The sequence below is a fragment of the Mandrillus leucophaeus genome, unplaced genomic scaffold (assembly GCF_000951045.1).
Source record: "Mandrillus leucophaeus isolate KB7577 unplaced genomic scaffold, Mleu.le_1.0 Scaffold556, whole genome shotgun sequence".
Lineage (NCBI taxonomy): Eukaryota > Metazoa > Chordata > Mammalia > Primates > Cercopithecidae > Mandrillus > Mandrillus leucophaeus.
Genome location: NW_012105986.1, coordinates 933,180 through 954,523, shown reverse-complemented (window position 1 = coordinate 954,523; position 21,344 = coordinate 933,180). Strand labels below are relative to the sequence as shown.

General features: G+C 43.3%; 2 protein-coding genes across 6 annotated transcripts in view; one reads left to right on the top strand and one right to left on the bottom strand.

Moving 5' to 3' along the window:
- The window catches only part of RGS20 (regulator of G-protein signaling 20), a 118,263-nt gene extending 100,018 nt beyond the window's left edge, over window positions 1–18,245 (top strand). For 3 of the 5 annotated variants that reach the window (XM_011998103.1, XM_011998102.1, XM_011998104.1), the window contains 4 exons: window positions 1,272–1,420; window positions 9,976–10,059; window positions 13,006–13,240; window positions 17,216–18,245. In XM_011998103.1, the coding sequence (XP_011853493.1) occupies window positions 1,272–1,420; window positions 9,976–10,059; window positions 13,006–13,240; window positions 17,216–17,404 (657 nt within the window). In that variant the 3' untranslated portion in view covers window positions 17,405–18,245. The remainder of the gene's footprint in view (window positions 1–1,271; window positions 1,421–9,975; window positions 10,060–13,005; window positions 13,241–17,215) is intronic. The other 2 variants (XM_011998105.1, XM_011998106.1) reach the window with 2 other exon arrangements.
- The window catches only part of TCEA1 (transcription elongation factor A (SII), 1), a 73,387-nt gene continuing 61,797 nt past the window's right edge, over window positions 9,755–21,344 (bottom strand). The window contains exon 10 of the mRNA XM_011998107.1: window positions 9,755–10,047. Within this exon, the coding sequence (XP_011853497.1) occupies window positions 10,000–10,047 (48 nt within the window). The 3' untranslated portion in view covers window positions 9,755–9,999. The remainder of the gene's footprint in view (window positions 10,048–21,344) is intronic.

Sequence of the window (21,344 nt, the reverse complement as noted above, 5' to 3'; positions counted from 1 at the left end):
TGGGGCCTATCTGGGGGTGGGGGGCTAGGGGAGAGATAGCATTAGGAGAAATACCTAATGTAGATGACGGGTTGATGGATGCAGCAAACCACCATGGCACGTGTATACCTATGTAACAAACCTGCACATTCTGCACATGTGTACCTATGTAACAAACCTGCACATTCTGCACATGTGTACCTATGTAACAAACCTGCACATTCTGCACATGTATCCCAGAACTTCAAGTATAATTTAAAAAATAAAAATAAATAAAATAATTAAAACAAAGTCCAGTAGTATAGAGGATTAGGTAATAATCAATAGGAACAGACAAATCTAATGTTGAAATAGAATAATAGATCCAGAAATTAATTCCAAAGTCCTGTTTATGGTTCTTTAATGTGTGTGTCTATGATATTAGCTTGCAATTAGCTCCATCAAGTGATAGTATCCAACGTAAAATGGGCTTAGCAATTTCTTGCTTCTCTTGCTGCTTCTATCTCTCTCTTCTTTCACAGTCTTGGAGTCCCCAACAACAGGGCAGAGGCTGAAGGGCACAGATATTTTGTGTCGTATGGCTTGGCCTCCACTGAAGTAGGTGAGGGTGACCGTCCCTGGTATGGCAAGACAGGTCTGGGCAGGCCACGGTCTGGCTCTCCTGCCTGGCTTCCTGGGAATAATTGAGCAATTACTCTATACCAGGCGGGGTTCTGAATGCTTCTACATCCCAATTTCGATCACTTCTGCAAGGTGACGCAGCTAGGAAAGACGTGACTCTGGCCACTCTGGCCTCCAGGACTCCCCTCCTCTTCTGACCTCTCCTCAGTCTGCTGTATTAGCCGGGCCGCCCTTCCCATGTTGACCTCCTCCCATATTTGCGTGTTGGCCTCATGGGCAGCGTCATGAAGCTGCCACCATCCCTGCCCCCCTTTGGTTCAGGCCACAGGGATGCCTGGAGCTGGGAGCGGCCCTGCATAGCACTGCCTGCGGAGTCTTCAGTGCGTGTGCGTTTCTGTCTCCTTTACTGAACTGTGAGCGCCTAAGGCGGGGCCTTCCATCTGCCAGTTTATCCCTGGAATGTATCTCAGTGCTTGGCAGAGGATAAGCATTAAATGTTGGATACATTAATTGATCCTAAGATTCTAAGCACTAAATGTTACGAGAAGTAGCAAAAATGACCTGAATATAGTCGCACTGTATCTGTTCAATGATCCAGACAGCTGACTCCCTGGGCTTACGCCTTCATAACGCTGGAACCCCCTCCCGCTTTGTTCCTCTCCCTCTTGCAGCCGATGGGATCAGAGCGGATGGAGATGCGGAAGCGGCAGATGCCCCTCGCCCAGGACGCACCAGGCGCGGCCCCAGGCCAGCCCGGAGCGGGGAGTCGCGGGTCCAACGCATGCTGCTTCTGCTGGTGCTGCTGTTGTAGCTGCTCATGGTAAGGTTTCAGACTTTTTAATTAATGTGCCCCTGACTGGGAAGTGTAATGTGCTCCTGACTGGAAAGTGGCACCTGTGAATAGTGGTGGTAGCTTACGGTTAATTCAGTAAGTGTTTTTTAAGCAACTACTATATGCCTGACACAGAGGGACACCCCAGAAATAACAACAGGCTACATCTGACTACCTCTTAAGGGGCTTATGCTCAGATCACTCAAATCAGGCCACCGTGTGTTAAACAACTAAAGAACAACCTCAGGCGGTTCACGATCGACTATCAACATTTGGGCAGAAATGGTTAGAAAGAATTGAACTAGGGGCACTCCTGGGGTAATGAAGGCTTAGGATCTAAGATGGGTCTTAAAGGTTAGGACGATGAAGTAAAGGGAGCCTGGATTTTACCTTCTGCTGCTTCCATTTCATAAATTTTGTTTTGTAATAAAGAGAAATGTCAAAATATGTGTTTCAAATAGAGACAAATATTAAAATATATGCTAACTTACTGGGTAGAGAAAGACACACAGACAGTCATTGCTTTAAAAAGGATGTAAAACATCCGTGACCCTTTGAGTAGCTGTTAAAGGTCTGGAGAAAAGGAGATAATTTACACCTAAAAATCATGGGAACTTTACGTTACATCTTTGGAATCTTGGATATGAAAAGTGCTTAGTGCCAGCCAAATCTGTGAACCATTTTCAGCAATCAAATCATCCTAAATTTATGTAGGCTTGGCAATAAGTTAGACCAAGACCTCACTGTCCTGTGGAAAAGAAGAAAAACTGATATTGGACTGATCACCAACCGCGAAATGGAACTAACAGAACTGATCCCTGGGAAGGAGATTGGTGGCTGAAAATGAAATGCCCGGGGAAGTTTGGTGGCTCCTGCCCAACTCAGGCTACTATTCATTTCCAAGAAGTTCCAGTCTGGTGGAAGGGACACAGCAGTAGAACATCCACCAGGGGGATCCCGATACTGATGGTCTCTTCATTCCCACAGCAAGAGGAAACATGTGGCCGGGGCTGACAAGAGCTAGGCAGTGTCAAGGTGAGACTTCAGCCCTGGTAGGACTCTGGACAGCTCTGCAGGAAGCCAGAGGAGAGGCGCTGGTGGTGGGCAGAGGAAATGCGTGCGTGTCCAGGGCCTGCCCTAGAGGAGGAAGACACTAGTGGTGGCCAGACTGCGTTTAGGGGCCTATATTCTCACTCTGCCAGTAGGTCTCAGTGCAGAAATGAGACGATCCTCCTAGAGATGTGCAGGATGTCCGAGTGCAGGTGAGACTCCAGCTGATGTTCAAACCTTCCCCTTCTTCCTTTCTCTGCTGCCTCGTGCGCAGGGTGTGGGAGGCGGCTGACATGCTGACCTGAACAGCATATTGTCCTGGGATAGTGTAAGGCTAGAGGGCGGGGCATGTCCCAAAGCAGGCTCCTCCTACAGGTAACAAGTAGGACAAATAAAAGAATCTGTACCTAGACACTATCATCACCACCATAGCCAACACTTCTGTAGCACTTAGGTGTGTGTAGAAGAGACAATAGAGCAATGTCTTCAAAGTGCTGGAGAAAAGTAACTGAAAACTAAGTCAAACCATAATTCAAGAGTGTGGGTAAAATAAGACATTCTCAGATATACGAAGGCCAACCAAGTTATTGCCTGCAAACCTAAAAGAACTGAAGAAAGGGCCTAGTTCAGAGGGATAAAAGGGAACCCAGAGGAAAGACCCAGGAAACAACAATTGTAGCTACAACGGGGTCAAATATTGATATAAAATGTGGCACTGAATTTTGTGTTAAAAAAGTGTGAAACCAAAGCTGTAAACAGTCTCATGTCAATGACAGAGAAATCAAATAATTCAGACTTTCTTAGAAAAATTATTATAAGAAAATTTTCTTTCAAAAGTAATGTTATTCATAATTAGTCCAAAAATACACCCTATCGTTTTAACATCAGTGAAAGACAATAAATCTAGAAAACCTTACCAACACGTGACAAAAGTGGCATCAGCAAAGGAGAAAATGAACTATTCAGTAAATAGCAGGATACTTGGTGTTTGGGTACCAACTCATCCCCACTGATAGGATTTTCTCAGTTTTAGCACTGAAAAGTCCCACAGCCCAGAAAACCTGAAAACCCTAGGCAAACCAGGAAAATTGGTCATCCTGCTTGGTATCCAAATATATAAAAACATATTTATATTCCTACATAGCACCATGAACAAAAATCAATTCCCACCTTTAAAAAAAGATCAGCTGGGTGCAGTGGCTCACGCCGGTAATCCCAGCACTTTGGGAGGCCGATGCAGGAGGATCACAAGGCAGGCCGATCAAGAGATCGAGACCATCCTGGACAACATGGTGAAGCCCTGTTTCTACTAAAATTACAACAATTAGTCAGGCACGGTGGCAGGCACCTGTAATCCCAGCTACTCAGGAAGCTGAGGCAGGAGAATTACTTGAACCCAGGGGGTGGAGGTTGCAGTGAGCCAAGATTACGCTGTTGCAGTGAGCCAAGATTACGCCACTGCACTCCAGCCTGGGCAGCAGTGAGACTCCATCTCAAAAAAAAAAGAAAAAAAAAAAAGGGAGTGAGTGACCCAGCACTTTGGGAAGCCGAGGTGGGCGGATCACCTGAGGTCAGGAGTTCAGGACCAGCCTGGTTAACATGGTGAAACCCCGTCTGTACTAAAAAAAAATACAAAAAATTAGCCAGGCGTGGTGGTGCATGCTTGTGATCCCAGCTACTTGGGAAGCTGAGGTGGGAGAATCACTTGAACCCAGGAGATGGAGGCCGCAATGAACTGAGATCGCACCATTGCATTCCAGCCTAGGCAACAAGAGCAAAACTCTGTATCGAAAAAAAAAAAAAGAATGAAGTCTTGACACCGCCAAAATATAGCATGAACTATGAAAACATTATGCTAAGTGAAAGAAACTAGATATGAAAGACCACATATTTTATTATTCCACTTACATGAAAAGTTCAGAATAGGTAAATTCAAAGAGACAGAAAGTAGATTAGCAGTTGCCTAGGAATAAGGAAGATGGAGTTACTGCTAATGTGTAGAGTTCCTTCTGGGGATGATGAAATGTTCCAACATCATGGCAATAGTTACACCACTCTGTAAATATACTAAAAGCCATAGAATTATACGGTTCAATTTGGCAACTTGTATAGTATGCAAATCATATGTTTTGTTTTGTTTTGTTTTGTTTGCAGTGGAATCTTGCTCTGTCGCCCAGGCTGGAGCACAGTGGTGCAATCTCGGCTCACTGCAACTTAAGCCTCCCGGGTTCCAGTGATTCTCCTGCCTCAGCCTCACAAGTAGCTGGGATTACAGGCACGCACCACCACGCCCAGCTAATTTTTGTATTTTTAGTAGAGATGGGGTTTCTCCATGTTGGCCAGACAGGTCTCGAACTCCTGACCCCAGGTGATCTGCCCGCTTCAGCCTTCCAAAGTGCTGGGATTATAGGTGTGAGCCATCAGGCCAGCCAAATTATATCTTAATAAAGCTATTCTTAAAATATGTTTAACAAAAGATACTAAAAATAAAACGAAAAGATAAAACATACTCAGATAAGATAGTTACAGTGCAATTAACAAGTAATTCATATCCAGGATAAAGAACATTAAAATATATTAATAAATAAGAACCAAAAGAGTCAGCAAATGAAATGGAACAGAAAATAATCTGCTTGTATTTCCTACCAACAAGGATCAGAAAAATGAAAGTTAAATATACACCCTTTTAAAACCTGTACCCTGGCAGATCACCAGAGCCTAGGAGCTCAAGAACAGCCTGGGCAACATGGTGAAACACCATCTTTACAAAAAGCACAAAAATTGGCTGGGCGTGGTGGCTCACACCTGTAATCTCAGTACTTTGGGAGGCCAAGGCAGGTGGATCACCTGAGGTCGGGAATTGGAAACCAGCCTTACCAACATGGAGAACCTCATCTCTACTAAAAAATACAAAATTAACCAGGCATGGTGGCACATGCCCATAATCCCAGCTACTCAGGAGGCTGAGGCAGGAGAATCGCTTGAATCTGGGAGGCAGAGGTTTCAGTGAGCCGAGATTGCACCATTGCGCTTCAGCCTAGGCAAACAAGAGCAAAACTCCATCTCAAAAAAATAAATAAGTAAAACACAAAAATTAGCCAGGCATGGTGGCACACACCTGTAGTCCCAGCTACTCAGGAGGCTGAGGTGGGAGGATCGCTGGAGCCCAGGGAGGTTGAGGCTGCAGTGAATTATATTGTGCCATTGCACTCCATTGTGTGTAACAGAGTGAGACTCTGTCTGAAAAACAAAAAAAGAAAAAAAGAAAAGGAAAACCTATACCCTGGAAAAACTTCTCACACCCCTGCAATAAAAGGAGACATGTATGAGAGGATTCACTACAGCATTCATCTGAGTGAGAAAAATTGAAAATGGTTCTAAAGGGCATAGACAGGAGAATGGATGAATATACTGTGGTATAGTTTTACAATCCACTACCATACAGTATTTAAATTCATATACTAGAAAAACAAAACTAAACAAATAAATAGGTTAGGTGCGGTGGCTCACGCCTCTAATCCCAGCACTTTGGGAGGCCAAGGCAGAAAGATTGCTTGAGCCCAGGAGTTCGAGACTAGCTGAGGCAACATAGCAAGACCATGTCTCCACTGAAAAAAAAAAAAAAAAAAAGTTTAGCCAGGCATGGTGGCATGTGCCTGTAGTCCCAGTTACTCTAGAAGCTGAGGCGGAAGGATCACTTGAACCCCGTTCAAGGCTGCAGTGAGCTATGATCATGCTACTGCACTCTAGCCTGGGCAACAGAGTGAGACCTTGTCTCAGAAATAAATAAATTCATATGCTAGAGGGACAAAAAACAAATTACAAAGCAATATATGTTACATAATTACATTTATACTATGTTTAAAAATACATTTATGAATATAATATAGTAGCATAACTATGAATTGGAATGGTAAACAGTAAGTTAAAAATGGTGGCTCTCTCTAGGGTAAAGAGAGGAAGAAATGAGATGGGAAAAGTACAGAGCAAACTTCAACTGTTTAAATAGTGAATTTCCTTTTTTTTTTTTTTTTACCACACTTTTGAGATTTATCCATATTAATATACATAGTCAAGTCAATTTTCGAGAAAGGTAAATGGCAATTTGTTTTCTAAGTACTTGTGAATCTTTCTCAACATTTTGCTGTAAGGCCTTCCGGTATTTAGTGTTATAAGGGAAGGCATGCTGATTCTTGTTTTCTTGAATATAAAGTTTTTTTTCCTTTCTAGTAAGTTTTCTCTTTATCACTCAAAATTTTACCCAAATGTATCTGGCCGTGGGTCCTCTTTTACTGAAAATTCCTAAAACACAGCGAGCTACTATAGACATCTTCTAGTTCTGCTGTAATAATAGCAGTGGACCAAGGTAAAGAAAACTTCACAAAAAAAATTCTTCTCGTTTGCAAAAACACATTGTCTCTTTAAAACATTCTTACTTGAAATGAGGCAAAAAGTATATCAAAGCTTAAATAAGTTTGCATTATTGAGTTTGCAGTAGAGCTTCTGGTTCTCTGAGGAATCTCCTGTCAAACTCATCTCTTTTTTTCTCTGGTTTTTCATACCCACTGAGCAGTAATGTGTTCTGCCTACAAAAGAAGCCTTGGAAGTCATGCAGAGAGCATACCACTCAGATGCCTCTCAAGTTTTTTTTGGTTGGATTTTTTTTTAAAGAAGCCATTATTTACTGAAACTTTTTAGCCCTGACATCATGAAAGAAGGAAGTCAAAAGGGTTCCTGCATTTCTAATGATTTTGCCTTTAAAGAAAAACAGAGCTACACACACACACGCACACACACACACACACTGAAAATTTATAAAACAGATGTGCTAAAAACAGACTGAAAAACTTTTATAAAATAAAATGTTAAGAAAAGATATAATAAAGAATATAGAAAATACAGCAGCAACAAGATAAAGAAAATCCCAGTTGTCAGTGATAACATCCATTTTTAAGTTGATAGGATGCTAAAAGCATTCCTGCTAAAATCATAAATAAGGCAAAATGTCCACAATCTCTACTACTATTTAACAATGTATTTGGCCGGGCTCCATGGCTCATGCCTGTAATCCCAACACTTTGGGAGGCCGAGGTGGGCAGATCACAAGGTCAGGAATTCGAGACCAGCCTGACCAACATGGTGAAACCCCATCTCTACTAAAAATACAAAAATTAGCCGGGCGTGGTGGCGTGCACCTGTAATCCCAGCTACTCAGGAGGCTGAGGGAAAAGAATTGCTTGAACCCAGGAGGCGGAGGTTGTAGTGAGCTGAAATCACGCCACTGCACTCCAGCCTGGGCAACAGAGCAAGACCCTGTCTCAAAAAAAAAAATGTATTTTAGGCGTTAGCTAATTAGACAAGAAAAACAATTAGAGGCCTGAGAATTGGAACTAAAAAGGTTAAATTCTTCCTGTTTGCAGATGAAATCCCAAGAGAATTATAGCTGTAACTGATACAAATACAGAAGAATTCAGAAATAGGAAGGATATAAAATTATCATTAAAGTAATATTCTTTAGGCCTCAGATCTTAAAATAAAGAACACTTTCATTTCAATAATAAAATGCAAATAAATCAATTTAGAAATAGTCAAAAGATCTGAATATACATCTCTCCAAAGAAGAGGTACACAGAGCTAGTAAATGCATGAAAAGATGTTCCACATCAGTAGTCATTAGCAAAACGCAAATCAAAACCACAATGAAATACCACTTCACACCCACTTACAAAGCTAGAATAAAAAAGACAACAGTAACTGTTGGCAAGGACATGGAGAAATTAGATCCCTCAAATATTACCATGTGAAATGCTGCAATTGCTTTGTAAAATAGTTTGGGAGTTCCTCAAAATATTAAATCTCAAGTTACCGTATGACTCAGCAGTTCTACTCCGAGGTTTCTACTTAAGGAATAAGAAACACAAATATATGTTTGCACGTACTTGCACAGGAATGTGCATAGCAGCGTGATTCATGCAGCCAAAATGTGGAAACAACTTGAATGTCTATCTGCTGATGAATGGATAAACGAAATGTGATGTGTCTATCCAAACAATGAGATGTTATTCAACTGGAAAAAGAAACGAAGTGCCGATACATGCTACGGCATGGGTTAAGTGCAAAAACATTATGCCAAGTGAAAGGAGACAGCCAGCAAAGATCACATACCGTAGGTTCCAGAACGGGCAGATCTATAGAGACAGGAAGCGGATTCGTGCTTGCCTAGGGCTGGTAGAGTGGGGAGATACCGGTGATAAGCGGTGACTGCTTACTGGTGGGGTTTCTTTTGGGGGTGATGACAATGTTCTGGAATTAGATGGCAGGGATGGTTGCACAACTTTGTGAGTATACTAAAAACCACTGAATTGTACACTCTAAACAGATAAACTTGGCGGCATATGAATGATAGCTCAATCAAGTGATTAAGAAAGTGGCCGGGCACGGTGGCTCATGCCTGTAATCCTAGAACTTTGGGAGGTCCAGGTGGGTGGATCACTTGAGGTTAGGAGTTCAAAACCAGCCTGGCCAACATGGTGAAACCAAATACAAAAATTAGCCGGGCGTGTTGGTGCATGCCTGTAGTCCCAGCTACTCAGGAGACTGAGGCACAAGAATCACTTGAACCCAGGAGGCAGTTTGCAGTGAGCTGAGATAGTGCCACAGCACTGCAGCCTGGGCAGCAGAGCAAGACTTCGTCTCAAAAAAAAAAAAAAAAAAAAATAGCATTCATATTGCAAACAATAACCAGTTAAAAGATGAGATAAAAGTATAAATTCCATTTACAGTAACAACAAAAATACTTGGAATAAGTTTACAGACAAATGTACAGAATGTGTATAAGAAAACAAACTCTTTAGAGAAATACATAGATTTTGATTATGCACTTTCCTAGTTTTCTCTACTACTTTTGTATATGTGCCTATAAATATATGAAGCCTCCATTTTGACTGGAAACAAAGCTTAAAGGATGTATACTTTTTTAAGATACAAAAAATGAAATGAAACCCCGTAACATTCCTGACAGTCTTACTTTTTACTATTTTCATTTTTTTAAATTTTTGTATTAAATAGAGACAGGGTCTTGCTATGATGCCCAGGTTGGTCTTAAACTCCTGGCCTCAAGTGATCCTCCTGCCTTGGCCTCCCAAAGTGCTGGGATTACAGGCATGAGCCACCATGCCCAAACCTTTTTTACTATTTTCTAATGAATCTGTTTTTATTTAAAAAATCATTATTCTAAGTATAATTGAACACAGTAATTTCTAACTCTTTCTCAACAGTAGAAACCACAATGTTACAATTTACATTTCTAGTATCTTACTGTCTGTCATGCTTTTGGTTTGCTTGGGAAAACTAACTGGGGTCATTTTCTTTTCCAAGCAGAGGAAGAAATTCTATTAATACTTCGGGATCTGAAGTTATCTTTAAAATATTTGTAAAAAATCTTTTCTTGGCAGAGACTGAGCTGTCAACATGTGAATGTCTTTTTTTTGCAGTCTCACTGTTAGAAACCAGGAAGATCAGAGGCCCACAATAGCTTCCCACGAACTCAGAGCAGACCTTCCAACCTGGGAAGAAAGGTGAAATCGCACGTTTTTTACCTCACTAAACTAACAGAAGTACTAACCTTTCTTTTCTTTGCCTTGTATGTTTCAACAGAAACGCACACTTTCTCTACTTGCAATTTAGTAACATCCAATCATTATGTGGCCTCACATTCCTCCCCTGCAGAATTCCATTTAATTCACCGTGTGACAGGGAGAGAAATCAGTTCTATTATTAGTCTAATCCCTTTGCTAATTGCAAATACAAATAGATGCTTTCTAACAAAACATATTATTTTATTTTTATATAATATACTTTTAAAAATAAAAGTATGTTATATAATAAACGGTGGCCGGGCACGGTGGCTCACACCTGTAATCCCAGCACTTTGGAAGGTCGAAGTGTGTGGATCACCGAGGTCAGGAGTTTGAGACCAGCCTGGCCAACATGGTGAAACCCCTTTTCATTAAAATACAAAAATTAGCGGGGCATGGTGGCACAGGCCTGTAATCCCAACTGTTCAGAAGGCTGAGGCAGGAAGAATTGCTTGAACCCCGGAGACGGAGGTTGCAGTAAGCCAAGACTGCACCACTGCACCCCAGCCTAGGAGACAGAGCAAGACTTCATCTCAATAAATAAATAAATAAATAAGTAATAAAATGAAAGGGAGACGGAGAAAAAAAAAGCTATAGATGCTTGCCAAAAATTAAATGGTATATAAGTAAAGAAAGTGATCTAACCTCTAAGAGAGTAAACACTGTTAACACATTTCTTGTTTTTTTTTTTTTGGAGATGGAGTCTAGCTCTGTCGCCCAGGCTGGAGTGCAGTGGTGCGATCTTGACTCACTGCAACCTCTGCCTCCCGGGTTCAAGTGATTCTCATGCCTCAGCCTCCCAAGTAGCTTGGATTACCAGTACCCACCACCACACCTGGATAATTTTTGTATTTTTAGTAGAGATGGGGTTTCACCATGTTGGCCAGGCTGGTCTCGAACTCCTGACCTCAGGCGATCCGCCCGCCTCGGCCTCCCAAAGGGCTAGGATTACAAGCGTGAGCCACTGTGCCCAGCCTGTTAACACATTTCTTTAAAAAAATGACCTGGAAGATTTGAAAACAAACAAAATAGACGTTTTAAAAATGAAATATTATTGTTCAAATTGTTTTAAAATTGATGATTGAAATAGAAGATTAGATACAGCTAAATAAATAATTAGTGAACCTGAAGGTATCCAAAAAGACCCATGTAACAAGGAGATTGAAATACAGTTTGAGTATCCCTTATCTAAAATGCTTGGAACTAGAAATGTTTCAGATTTCAGATTTTTTCAGATTTCAGAATATTTGCATTATACTTACCAGTGGCTCACACCTGTAATCCCAGCACTTTGGGAGGCCAAGGTGGGTGGATCACCCGAGGTCAGGAGTTCCAGATCAGCCTGGCCAACATGGTGAAATTCCATCTCTACTAAAAATACGAAAAAGTAGTTGGGTGTGGTAGTGAGCACCTGTAATCCCAGCTCCTCGGGAGGCTGAGGCAGGAGAATCGCTTGAACCTGGGAGGCGGAGGTTGCAGTGAGCCGAGATCATGCCATTGCACTCCAGCCTGGGTGACAGAGAGACTCTGTCTTAAAAAAATTAAATAAATAAATAAATAAAAACTAAAGACTACATTTTTCAGGGTTACATACATACATTTAAAACTATGGAAACAAAATAAAAGAGATATTAAGGATCATTATTAAGCTATGTTTTCTGATCTCGATATAATTATGACAGAAGAAAGAATTAACTCAAAGGGGTAACCCCAAAATCAAGTATAGCAGTTCCCTAGGGGACGAAGCCGGGAGACACTAGCAAGTAGAAGTAGCACCAAAATAAATGCAACATTGTCAGTGCTGTTCTGGTTCTTAAGGAAAATGGCCCATTCATAAGTGTTCATTTACACTGGAGACTGGGAAAGGTGGATGGGAGGGTGGGAGGTAGGTAAGGGATGAGAAATTACCTGATGATTACAATGCACACTATCCCATTGATGGCTATGCTAAAAACACAGGCTTCACCACTGTGCAATGTATCCATGTAACAAAAGTGCACTTGTACCCCCTAATTATATTTTTTAAATGTTTGTAATTTTTTTTAAAAAGTGAGTCGGACGCAGTGGCTCACACCTGTAATCCCAGCACTCTGGGAGGCCAAGGTGGGTGGATCGCTTGAGCCTAAGAGTTTGAGACCAGCCTAGGCAACATAGTAAGACCTGACTCTACAAAGAATACAAAAAATTAGCTGGGCATGGTGGCACCTGCCTGTAGTCCCTGCTACTTGGGAGGCCAAGGAGAGAGAATCATATGAGCATAGTAAGCCGAGGCTGCAGTAAGCTGTGATCACCCCACTGCACTCGAGCCTTGGCAACAAAGCGAGACTCTCAAAAAAAAAAAAAAAGTGTTCATTTTGTTGTCACCTTTGGACAGTACAGCGGTGGCATTTATAACTTGCATTTATATTACATATATTCTCTTTCTCAAATATTACATAATTTTAAAATACATTAAGCAGACACTTGCTCTGTTGTTCTAGAGGTTTAATGTTGTCAAACCTGACTTAGTTCTGTTGTAGTACAGAACTCATCACAGGTGATTAGGAAGTTTTGGGTCAGATGGTTGTAGGATTTTTCTTTACATTTATAGTTTTTAAAATATTGCAAGATGTGCCCAGTTGTAAACAAGCATGTTCTTAGCAGTTATAGCAACTTGGTTTGCAAGCCTTTTGGTATACTATCCAGCAAACAATGTGAAAGTATCATATTCATGTGTTTTTCCCAAAGGCTTGAAGAAAGGAGAACAGCTCTTCCCCTTCCTAAAAGGGCCTAAATGCATATATTTCTCATTCTTGGAGGAGGAAAAAATACATTTCTAATGATGAAATTCCAATTAACTACCACTAACAGTTCCCCTATGCCCCCTCTCTTTTGGTCTCCACGAAGCCCTGCTCCTACTCTGGAAGAAGTCAATGCCTGGGCTCAGTCATTCGACAAATTAATGGTCACTCCAGCAGGAAGGAATGCATTCCGTGAATTCCTCCGAACAGAATTCAGTGAAGAAAATATGCTCTTCTGGATGGCCTGTGAGGAACTGAAAAAGGAAGCTAATAAAAACATTATTGAAGAGAAAGCAAGGATAATCTATGAAGACTACATTTCTATACTTTCTCCTAAGGAGGTATGTGACCACGAAATGCCTTCTCCCAAGGCTGATGGTAAAAGTATTAACTTGGTGCAAAAGCAACTGCCACAGGCCGGGCACGTTGGGTCACGCCTGTAATCCCAGCACTTTGGGAGGCTGAGGCGGGCAGATCACCTGAGGTCAGGAGTTGGAGACCAGCCTGACCAACATGGTGAAACCCCGTCTCTACCAAAAATACAAAAATTAGCCTGGGTGGTCACGGGCGCCTGTAATCCCAGCTGCTTGGGAGGCTGAGGCAGGAGAATCACTTGAACCTAGGAGGCAGAGGTTGCAATGAGCTGAGATTGCGCCACTGCACTCCAGCCTGGGTGACAAGAGCGAAACTCCATCTCAAAAAACTAAACAAAAGTAATCATCTTTTTTTTCTTTTTTTCTTTTTTGAGACAGAGTCTCACTCTGTCGCCCAGGCTGGAGTGCAATGGTACGACCTTGGCTCAGTGCAACCTCTGCCTCCCGGGTTCAAGCGATTCTTCTGCCTCAACCTCCAGAGTAGTTGGATTATAGGTACGCACCACCACGCCTGGCTAATTTTTGTATTTTTAGTAGAGACAGGGTTTCACCATGTTGGCCAGGATGGTCTTGATCTCTTGACCTCATGATCCACCCACCTTGGCCTCCCAAAGTGCTGGGATTACAGGCATAAGCCACTGTGCCTGGCCTCGCCATTACTTTTAACTTTTTCCAGAAAAATGCACAAAAGTTTTCACAGATTTCAGAGGACACTTGGAGCCCTTCTGCAGGTCCACAGTCAAAGGGATCTGAATACCGTGAATGCGGGTGCAGCTGTTTTCTACATTTTGCAGTTGCTGTTCTGGGTCAAGCTGAACATGACCAAACAGCTGCACCCTCATTCACAGTATTCAGATCCCTTTGACTGGACCTGCAGAGGGGCTGCAAGTGTCCTCTGAAATCTGTGAAAACTTTTGTGCATTTTTCTGGAAAAAGTATCCCCTGGAGTCTGCATTTGATGGTGAACACTGTTTACAAACATTACACCCTAAGAAGTTCCTTTAAATAAAATTATCTTGTTATTCTGAGAAAAATATTGTCTTTAGGTATCTTGATGTTACAGGGCAGCAGCATCACAGATGTGATACTGATGCGGAAAAGGTTTTCCCCAGGCTGGCCTTTTCACATTCAAGAAATTATCAGTTGAATGAGACTGGGCAAGTTTCCACCTGTCAAGAGTTTCAGTTACTTCAGATCTAAAATGTAGGAGGTCAGGCCTGGCACAGTGGCTCACTTCTGTAATCCCAGCACTTTGGGAGGCCGAAGCAGATGGATCACCTGAGGTCAGGAGTTCGAGACCAGCCTGGCCAAACATGGTGAAACCCCTTCTCTACTAAAAATACAAAAACTTAGCCGGGTGTGGTGGCATTCACCTGTAATCCCAGCTACTCAGGAGGCTGAGGCAGGAGAATCGCTTCAACCTGGGAGGCGGAGGTTGCAGTGAGTAGAGATTGCGTCATTGCACTCCAGCCTGGGCAACAAGAGCAAAACTCCACCTCAAAAAAATAATAATAATAAAATTTAGGAGGTCAGATTGTTCTCACAATTGGGTGCCCTGCAGCTCTAATTATAAAACTATTGGTTATTTCCTACTATGTGCTGACAGGAATGTCAGGTTGAAGAAGCAGGGCCTCTCCTGTCATGGAGCTCCTGGAGATGTGGGCAGACAGACCAGGACCCCTGGCCACACGCTCAGCACTCACTGGGGCTCGGGGGTGAGCCATCCACAAACGGGTGGGTGAGAATGAGAAAAATACTCAAGGAGGCTACAGATGGACCAAGGATAGTGAAAAGGAAATTTCCACAAACACAGCAGGATGGCGACATTCCAGGAGACAGGCCCAGGCGAGCCCAGGAGAAGAGCATGAAGTTGTGCGATCACTGCAAGCGTACATAGATTGTTGTGCCGGAAGGGGAGGGTGCTTACCAAACTATTACTGCTGGGGGCAGGCAGCGGGAGGAGACTTAAGAGATAAGGGGTCAGAGAGCATGGAGAGGTTTTGGCATCATGCCAAAGTGTCCGGATTTTTATCTTGGGAAGCCCTTGGATTTTAGCCCATTTGTATCATCGAATTTTGATTTTTGAAAGACCAATAGGGCTGCAGAATGGATTTGGAGAAGATGAGGGGCAGAAGACTTTAGAAAACTAATTCAGGAGCCCAAAGGGACATGGCAAGGGGCTAGCTAGGCCAGCCAAAGACGCTAGAGAGGAAGGGTTGGATTTGAGGCAAACCCACCGTCTCAAATGACTCCCATATGCCTGGTGTAGGCAGACCAGGTGGTGGGGTCGTTGGCTTACTTAATTTTGCGTCGTTACATTTTGCTTTCTTAAGTTCATGTTGTTAAATTGGTAATATTCAGTTGACATGTTTGAATACTGAGTCCAGAAAGTTATTTTCATTTTGGGCTAATAAAGAGCAAGATAATTTTTGTTCTTTAATTTATGGCTTCCACATATTTTTATTTTGTCATGATTTTTTTTTCAGGCAAAGTTTTTCATCAGTCTTTTAAAGTATTATACAACCAAAACACAGGCCGGGCACGGTGGCTCACGCCTGTAATCCCAGCACTATGGGAGGCCGAGGCAGGTAGATCACCTTGTCTAGGAAGAGCCAAACATCAGAGCAATCAACATCTACGGGCTTAGTGAAATCCAAGCACTTCGTCATTAAATCACCAAAAACATAAGACACTACCATCATCATCATACCCACTTCAGGGGAGGAGCTCACTAGAACACAGTTTACCTTGCCTGAGGCCCCACAACAATGCAGTGACAGGGTTGGTTTTTTCTGTCTGTTTGTTTTGAGATGGAGTCTTGCTCTGTTGCCCAGACTGGAGTGCAGTGGCACGGTCTCAGCTCACTGCAACCTCCGCCTCCCAGGTTCAAGCGATTCTCCTGCCTCAGCCTCCTGAGTAGCTGGGATTACAGGCGCCTGCCACCATGCCCAGCTAATATTTTTTATTTTTCGTAGAGAGAAGGGGTTTTGCCATGTTGGCAAGGCTGGTTTCGAACTCCACAGTGCTGGGATTACAGGTGTGAGCCACCATACCCGGCCAGGGCTGGAATTTAAACATAGGCATCGTCTGCCCTCAGGCCCTGTGATTGGAACCTTTCAGGGTTTTGAGTCAACTTCCTACTTCACCCCTGTGCCCAACCCTCTGGGCAGGCCAGCACTCACCCACAGAGCCCTGCCACTGTGGGCCAGCAGGGGAAGCCTGGGCCTCCACGCATCAGCCCCCATGTTACAAGGAAATGAGCAAGGGGCAGTCTGTGCTGCCTGTTTTCTTCAAAGCAGCAGTGTAAGCCCCGCCAGCATCACTTAGAACTTGCGGGAAGTGACAAGCGATCAGGGGCCCCTGCACCTACTGAGTCTGGGGTGGGGCCCGGCAACCGCTCTCACAAGCCCTCTGGAGCCTGCTGATGCCACCGACATTTGAGAACCGCGTTGATTATGCTTTTGGTTTCTCTTTTGGCAGTTTGGATTTTTTGGATTATCTTGTTTGGTTTGGGATATTTAAAACACAACAAGGCTGGGCGCAGTGGCTCATACCTGTAATCCCAGCACTTAGGGAGGCCGAGGCGGGCAGATCACCTGAGGTCAAGAGTTCGAGACCAGCCAACACGGAGAAACCCCATCTCTACCAAAAATACAAAAGTTAGCCGGGTGAGGTGGTGGGTGCCTGTAATCAGAGCTACTCGGGAGGCTGAGGTAGGAGAATTGCTTGAACCTGGGAGGCGGAGGCTGCAGTGAGCTGAGATTGCGCCACTGCGCTCCAGCCTGGGCGACAGAGTAAGACTGTCTCAAAACAAAACAAACCGCACACACACACAAAACACAACAAAAACAACAACAACAAAAAACCCCACAAGCTGTAGGAGTTTGGGATAGAGATACAACTAAAGTCTCTAATACAGCTCCTGCTCGTTTCTGTCGACAGGTGAGCTTAGACTCCCGGGTGAGAGAAGTCATCAACAGAAACATGGTGGAGCCATCCCAACACATATTCGATGATGCTCAACTTCAGATTTACACCCTGATGCACAGAGACTCATATCCTCGATTCATGAACTCTGCTGTCTATAAGGACTTGCTTCAGTCCTTATCGGAGAAATCCATTGAAGCATAGGATTTTTCAAATATATTTATTATTAATAAAATAATAAAAGAACTCATGGGCTTCATCTAGCACAGGGAATTTAGAGGTTGTAGCATCTTCTGCTGGGGTAATACTCAGGCTCTTCTAATAACAGATGATTCCTTCAAGAGACTGCTATATATTCACAATGTAAATTGCAGCCACCTTTAGTGATACTTTTGGGGAAAAAAAAGGGATATGGCTGTTGTAGAAAGATAGCGTATTTGCATTTACAGTAACAGTAGCATGTTGTCAGTGGCGAAGGCTACACAGAAGGCTCCTTGCTGCCCGGAGCAGGTACATCCGCCAGAGCAAAGGGAACCACTTTTGTTTTGCATGAATTTGGTAATTGATTACTCTCTCCCCAAAGAAAAGACATTCAGGTGTTTCTCAACGACCTCTTCCATCCATCAAGCTCGGTTTGAATACTTCACTTACCAGTGCCATTACAGGACCCAAATTCACAGTTCATAAAGATGTGACCACTACATGTAAAAACAGCATTCCACTTGATCTTACAGTATGGATGTATGTATGGAGATACATATGTGTGTGTGGATCTCTACATGGTTAATGTAAAGCACTGTGCTCTGAAGTGGATCAGTCTCAAGTGTCTGGTAACAGAAGCAGTGCTTAGAAAATTCTTTTGTTGAAAACAGTTACTGTTATTTTATTATCAGAATTTGCCAACCTAAAGAATGAATTTTAAAATTCATAACTTGGTCATGTTCACAACAAAACTGTCAAATAAGCATATTTCCATTTTTATTACTGAAAGAAACATGGGCATTTTCATTCTTTAAAGAAATAAAGCACAAGAATTTTACCTCAATCTTTATTTTTCCATATGTACATATTTGGGAAACAGAAGATTAAGAAAGTAGGGATATGTGCAGCGTATCTTTCAGCTCCCAGACTACGATTCTGTCCTTAGAGCCCACTATTTTCATCATAGGTAAAAAGAATAACTTCTCACAGGTAAAAAGAACTTCATAACTTACAGGTAAAAATATCGGTTGGTAGACCTAGACCGTTCTGAAGAAACCCATCTCTACATGGAACAGGAAACACACTCAAAATCCAGGACGCTCTGGGGAGTGGTTAAGATGCTACTTTGCAGGAGGCGGCACCGTGCTCCCGCCCTCGAGGGGGATGGCTTTCCTCTGGGTCCTTCTCCCTCCCTGGCCTCTCCATAGCCTGCCTGTATCTTCATGACTCCACTCAATCCCCAAATCCAAGCCCCTCTCCTTCATTCTCAGGAAACCATTTTACCTCCTACTCTACTATGCAAATTGTGTCCCTAAGCCCCTCAACTTCCCATGCAACCTATAAACACATACAGATCAGTGTCTATTCTCATCTCCCTCAGTCCAGTCCCAGAGAACCATGTGCTCTCTCCTTTTCGAGGTGTCAATCCCTTACATGTGCTTCTAAGTTTTCCAATCTCATTTCTTACTAAAGAAAAAGGATGTAATTGTGAATAAGACATAAGCCCTGCCCTCTAGTAGTTTACATTCAGTAAAAGCAAACAGACATGTCAGCAGCAACTCTGATACAGTAAGAACCACAGCTAGCGCTGCAGGAGTCATGAAGGGTTACGGAAAGATTCTGGTGGAGATGGCACCAAAGTCAAAATCCAGAGAACAAGAAGAATATGGATGTGTTGGAGGCAGGGAGGGAACTGGATGCGACGGTATTCACAACTGAGCGACCCCAAAGGAATCGACGTGCTGAGAACGAGGGAAGACACACATAAAAGGACATGTTGGCATCAGTTGGATGGAGGAATCTGGGTGGGTGAGTCTAGGCTGGCGTATTGATTTTGGGGTTTTTCAGCACATAGGCGAGTAAGATTGCCTGGAGAATTATGCATGAAAAGATAGCTGAGGGTAAATCATTGCAAGGATAGACAGAACTGAGAGCCCCAAAGGAGATTCAGGATTCGTCTCGTCAATACAGGTAAGAAGCAAGTCAGGGAATATGGAAACATGGCAGCAAATGCATGAGAGTGTCTTGAGGGGCAGTGGTGAACAGTGGTAAATGAAGACTCTTACATAGAGCTTTGTTCCAGCAATTTCTCCCCACCCTCCTGTATCACTGAGTTCACCTTGGCTTTTTCCCACACCGTAAGCACGCTTGATTTCCCGTTAAAAACAAACCTGTGTTCCACTGTAACGGCTGCCTCTTGTCGCCCCCTTTCTCATCAGACCTTTCACAATAGCCCACACTTGCTGTCTCCATTTCCTCATCTCCCCATTCTCACCTTGAGCTGCTCCAGAGCCCTCAACTGCCCAAGGAGGCCTCTCCCCGCCAAGTCTACAGCGCAGTTTTCCCAGCCTGTTCAGTGGGCTGCTCAGCTCCTGAGATCATGGATGACTCCTTCCTTGAAACAGCACTTCCCTCAGCTTCTGAGGTGCTCTCCCAGTTCTCCATATTCTCTCTCTTCTTCGTTTCCTTCCCAGGCAGAAGAGCACAGCAGCTAAGGGCTTGGGTTCTGGAATCAGATTCTCAGACTCCCCTACTGACCATGTGGCAGTGGGAACTCAGGCTTTCTGGGTCTGTTTCCTCATCAGTGAAATTGAGGATAATAATGGTGCTAATTTCTGGTGTTGCTGAGGATTAAAGCCACTCCATGTACAATACAATGAGCACTTGCTACACATTAGTCACTGCTGTTATTACCGGGCCATTAAATGTGGTGGCCCCTAAGGCATGGACTTGGGTTTCCTTTTCTTGCCAATCTGTATGTTCTCCCTTGGTCCTCATATTCCCTTGTTTAAAATACCTACCAACCTACTGATGGCTACCAAACTGGGATCCAGTCAAGACTTTCTCCTGGACTTGAGAATCAGCCCCCAGCTGGCCATCTCCACTGGTGTATCCCACAGAGGGTGAAACACACCAGCGCTTGGTTGTGACTCATGACCCCACTGCCTCCACACCCCAAAGCCTGGCCCTGCCTGCAGCCCAGTGACCCAGCCAGTCACCTAAGTTCTTATGCAGTGGTAACTGTGACTCCTCCCTCCTTTTCTCTTCCCACACATAATCACCCAGCCTTGCCAATTTTACCTCCTATTTCTAACCTGTCTCTTTCTTTCTTCTGACCCCCATCATCTCTTATCTGCATCATTGCCAAAAGAGCTTCCCGGTCTCCTGCTTCTAGTCTCAGTCCATTCAAATCCATCTTTCAAATGCCTACATGTGGTCATTCTCACATAAATTTCTGTTTGTCACCATGCTTCCACTCCTTAACATCTTTCAGTAGTTCCTGATTGCTTGGAGTCAAATACCAAGTTCTTGGCCCAGCATAATAAGCAAGGCTCTCTGCAGTCAGGCTGCTGCCTCCCTAGCTAGCCTCATTTCTGTTTTAGACTCTACAACATAGAAGTGTAGAAAAGGTGCATATGCCACTCAGACCTTCATGACTGTTCCTGAAAACTTGCTTTCTGCTGTCCCTTACCTGCTCCCTCTAAAGTTCCACTCTACCCAGCGAACTCCTATCATTTCTGTAAGATTTACCTCCTCCAAGTAACCTGACCTCCTAAGTCATACCTACATCCTGTGTTTGGGGGCCGTTTTTCAATGTTGCAGGAATATTCTGCACAGTATTTATCATCTAAGTCATTATAAGTTGAGATTCTCATCTCAAAAAAAAAAGCGATATGTGTGTGTGTGTGTGCGTGTGTGTGTGTGTGTGTATACAATGAAATATTAGCCATAAAAATAAGGAAATCCTGCCATATGTGACAGAATGGATGAATCAGGATAATGGACAAATCTTGAGGACAATGTGCTAAGTGAAAGAAAGACAAATACTGCATAAAATAGTTAAACTCATAGAAGCAGAGAGCAGAATGGTGGTTGCCAGGGGCTGGCGAGAGGGGAAGTAGGGAGCTGCTGTTCGATGGGTATAAAGTTTCAGTTATGTAAG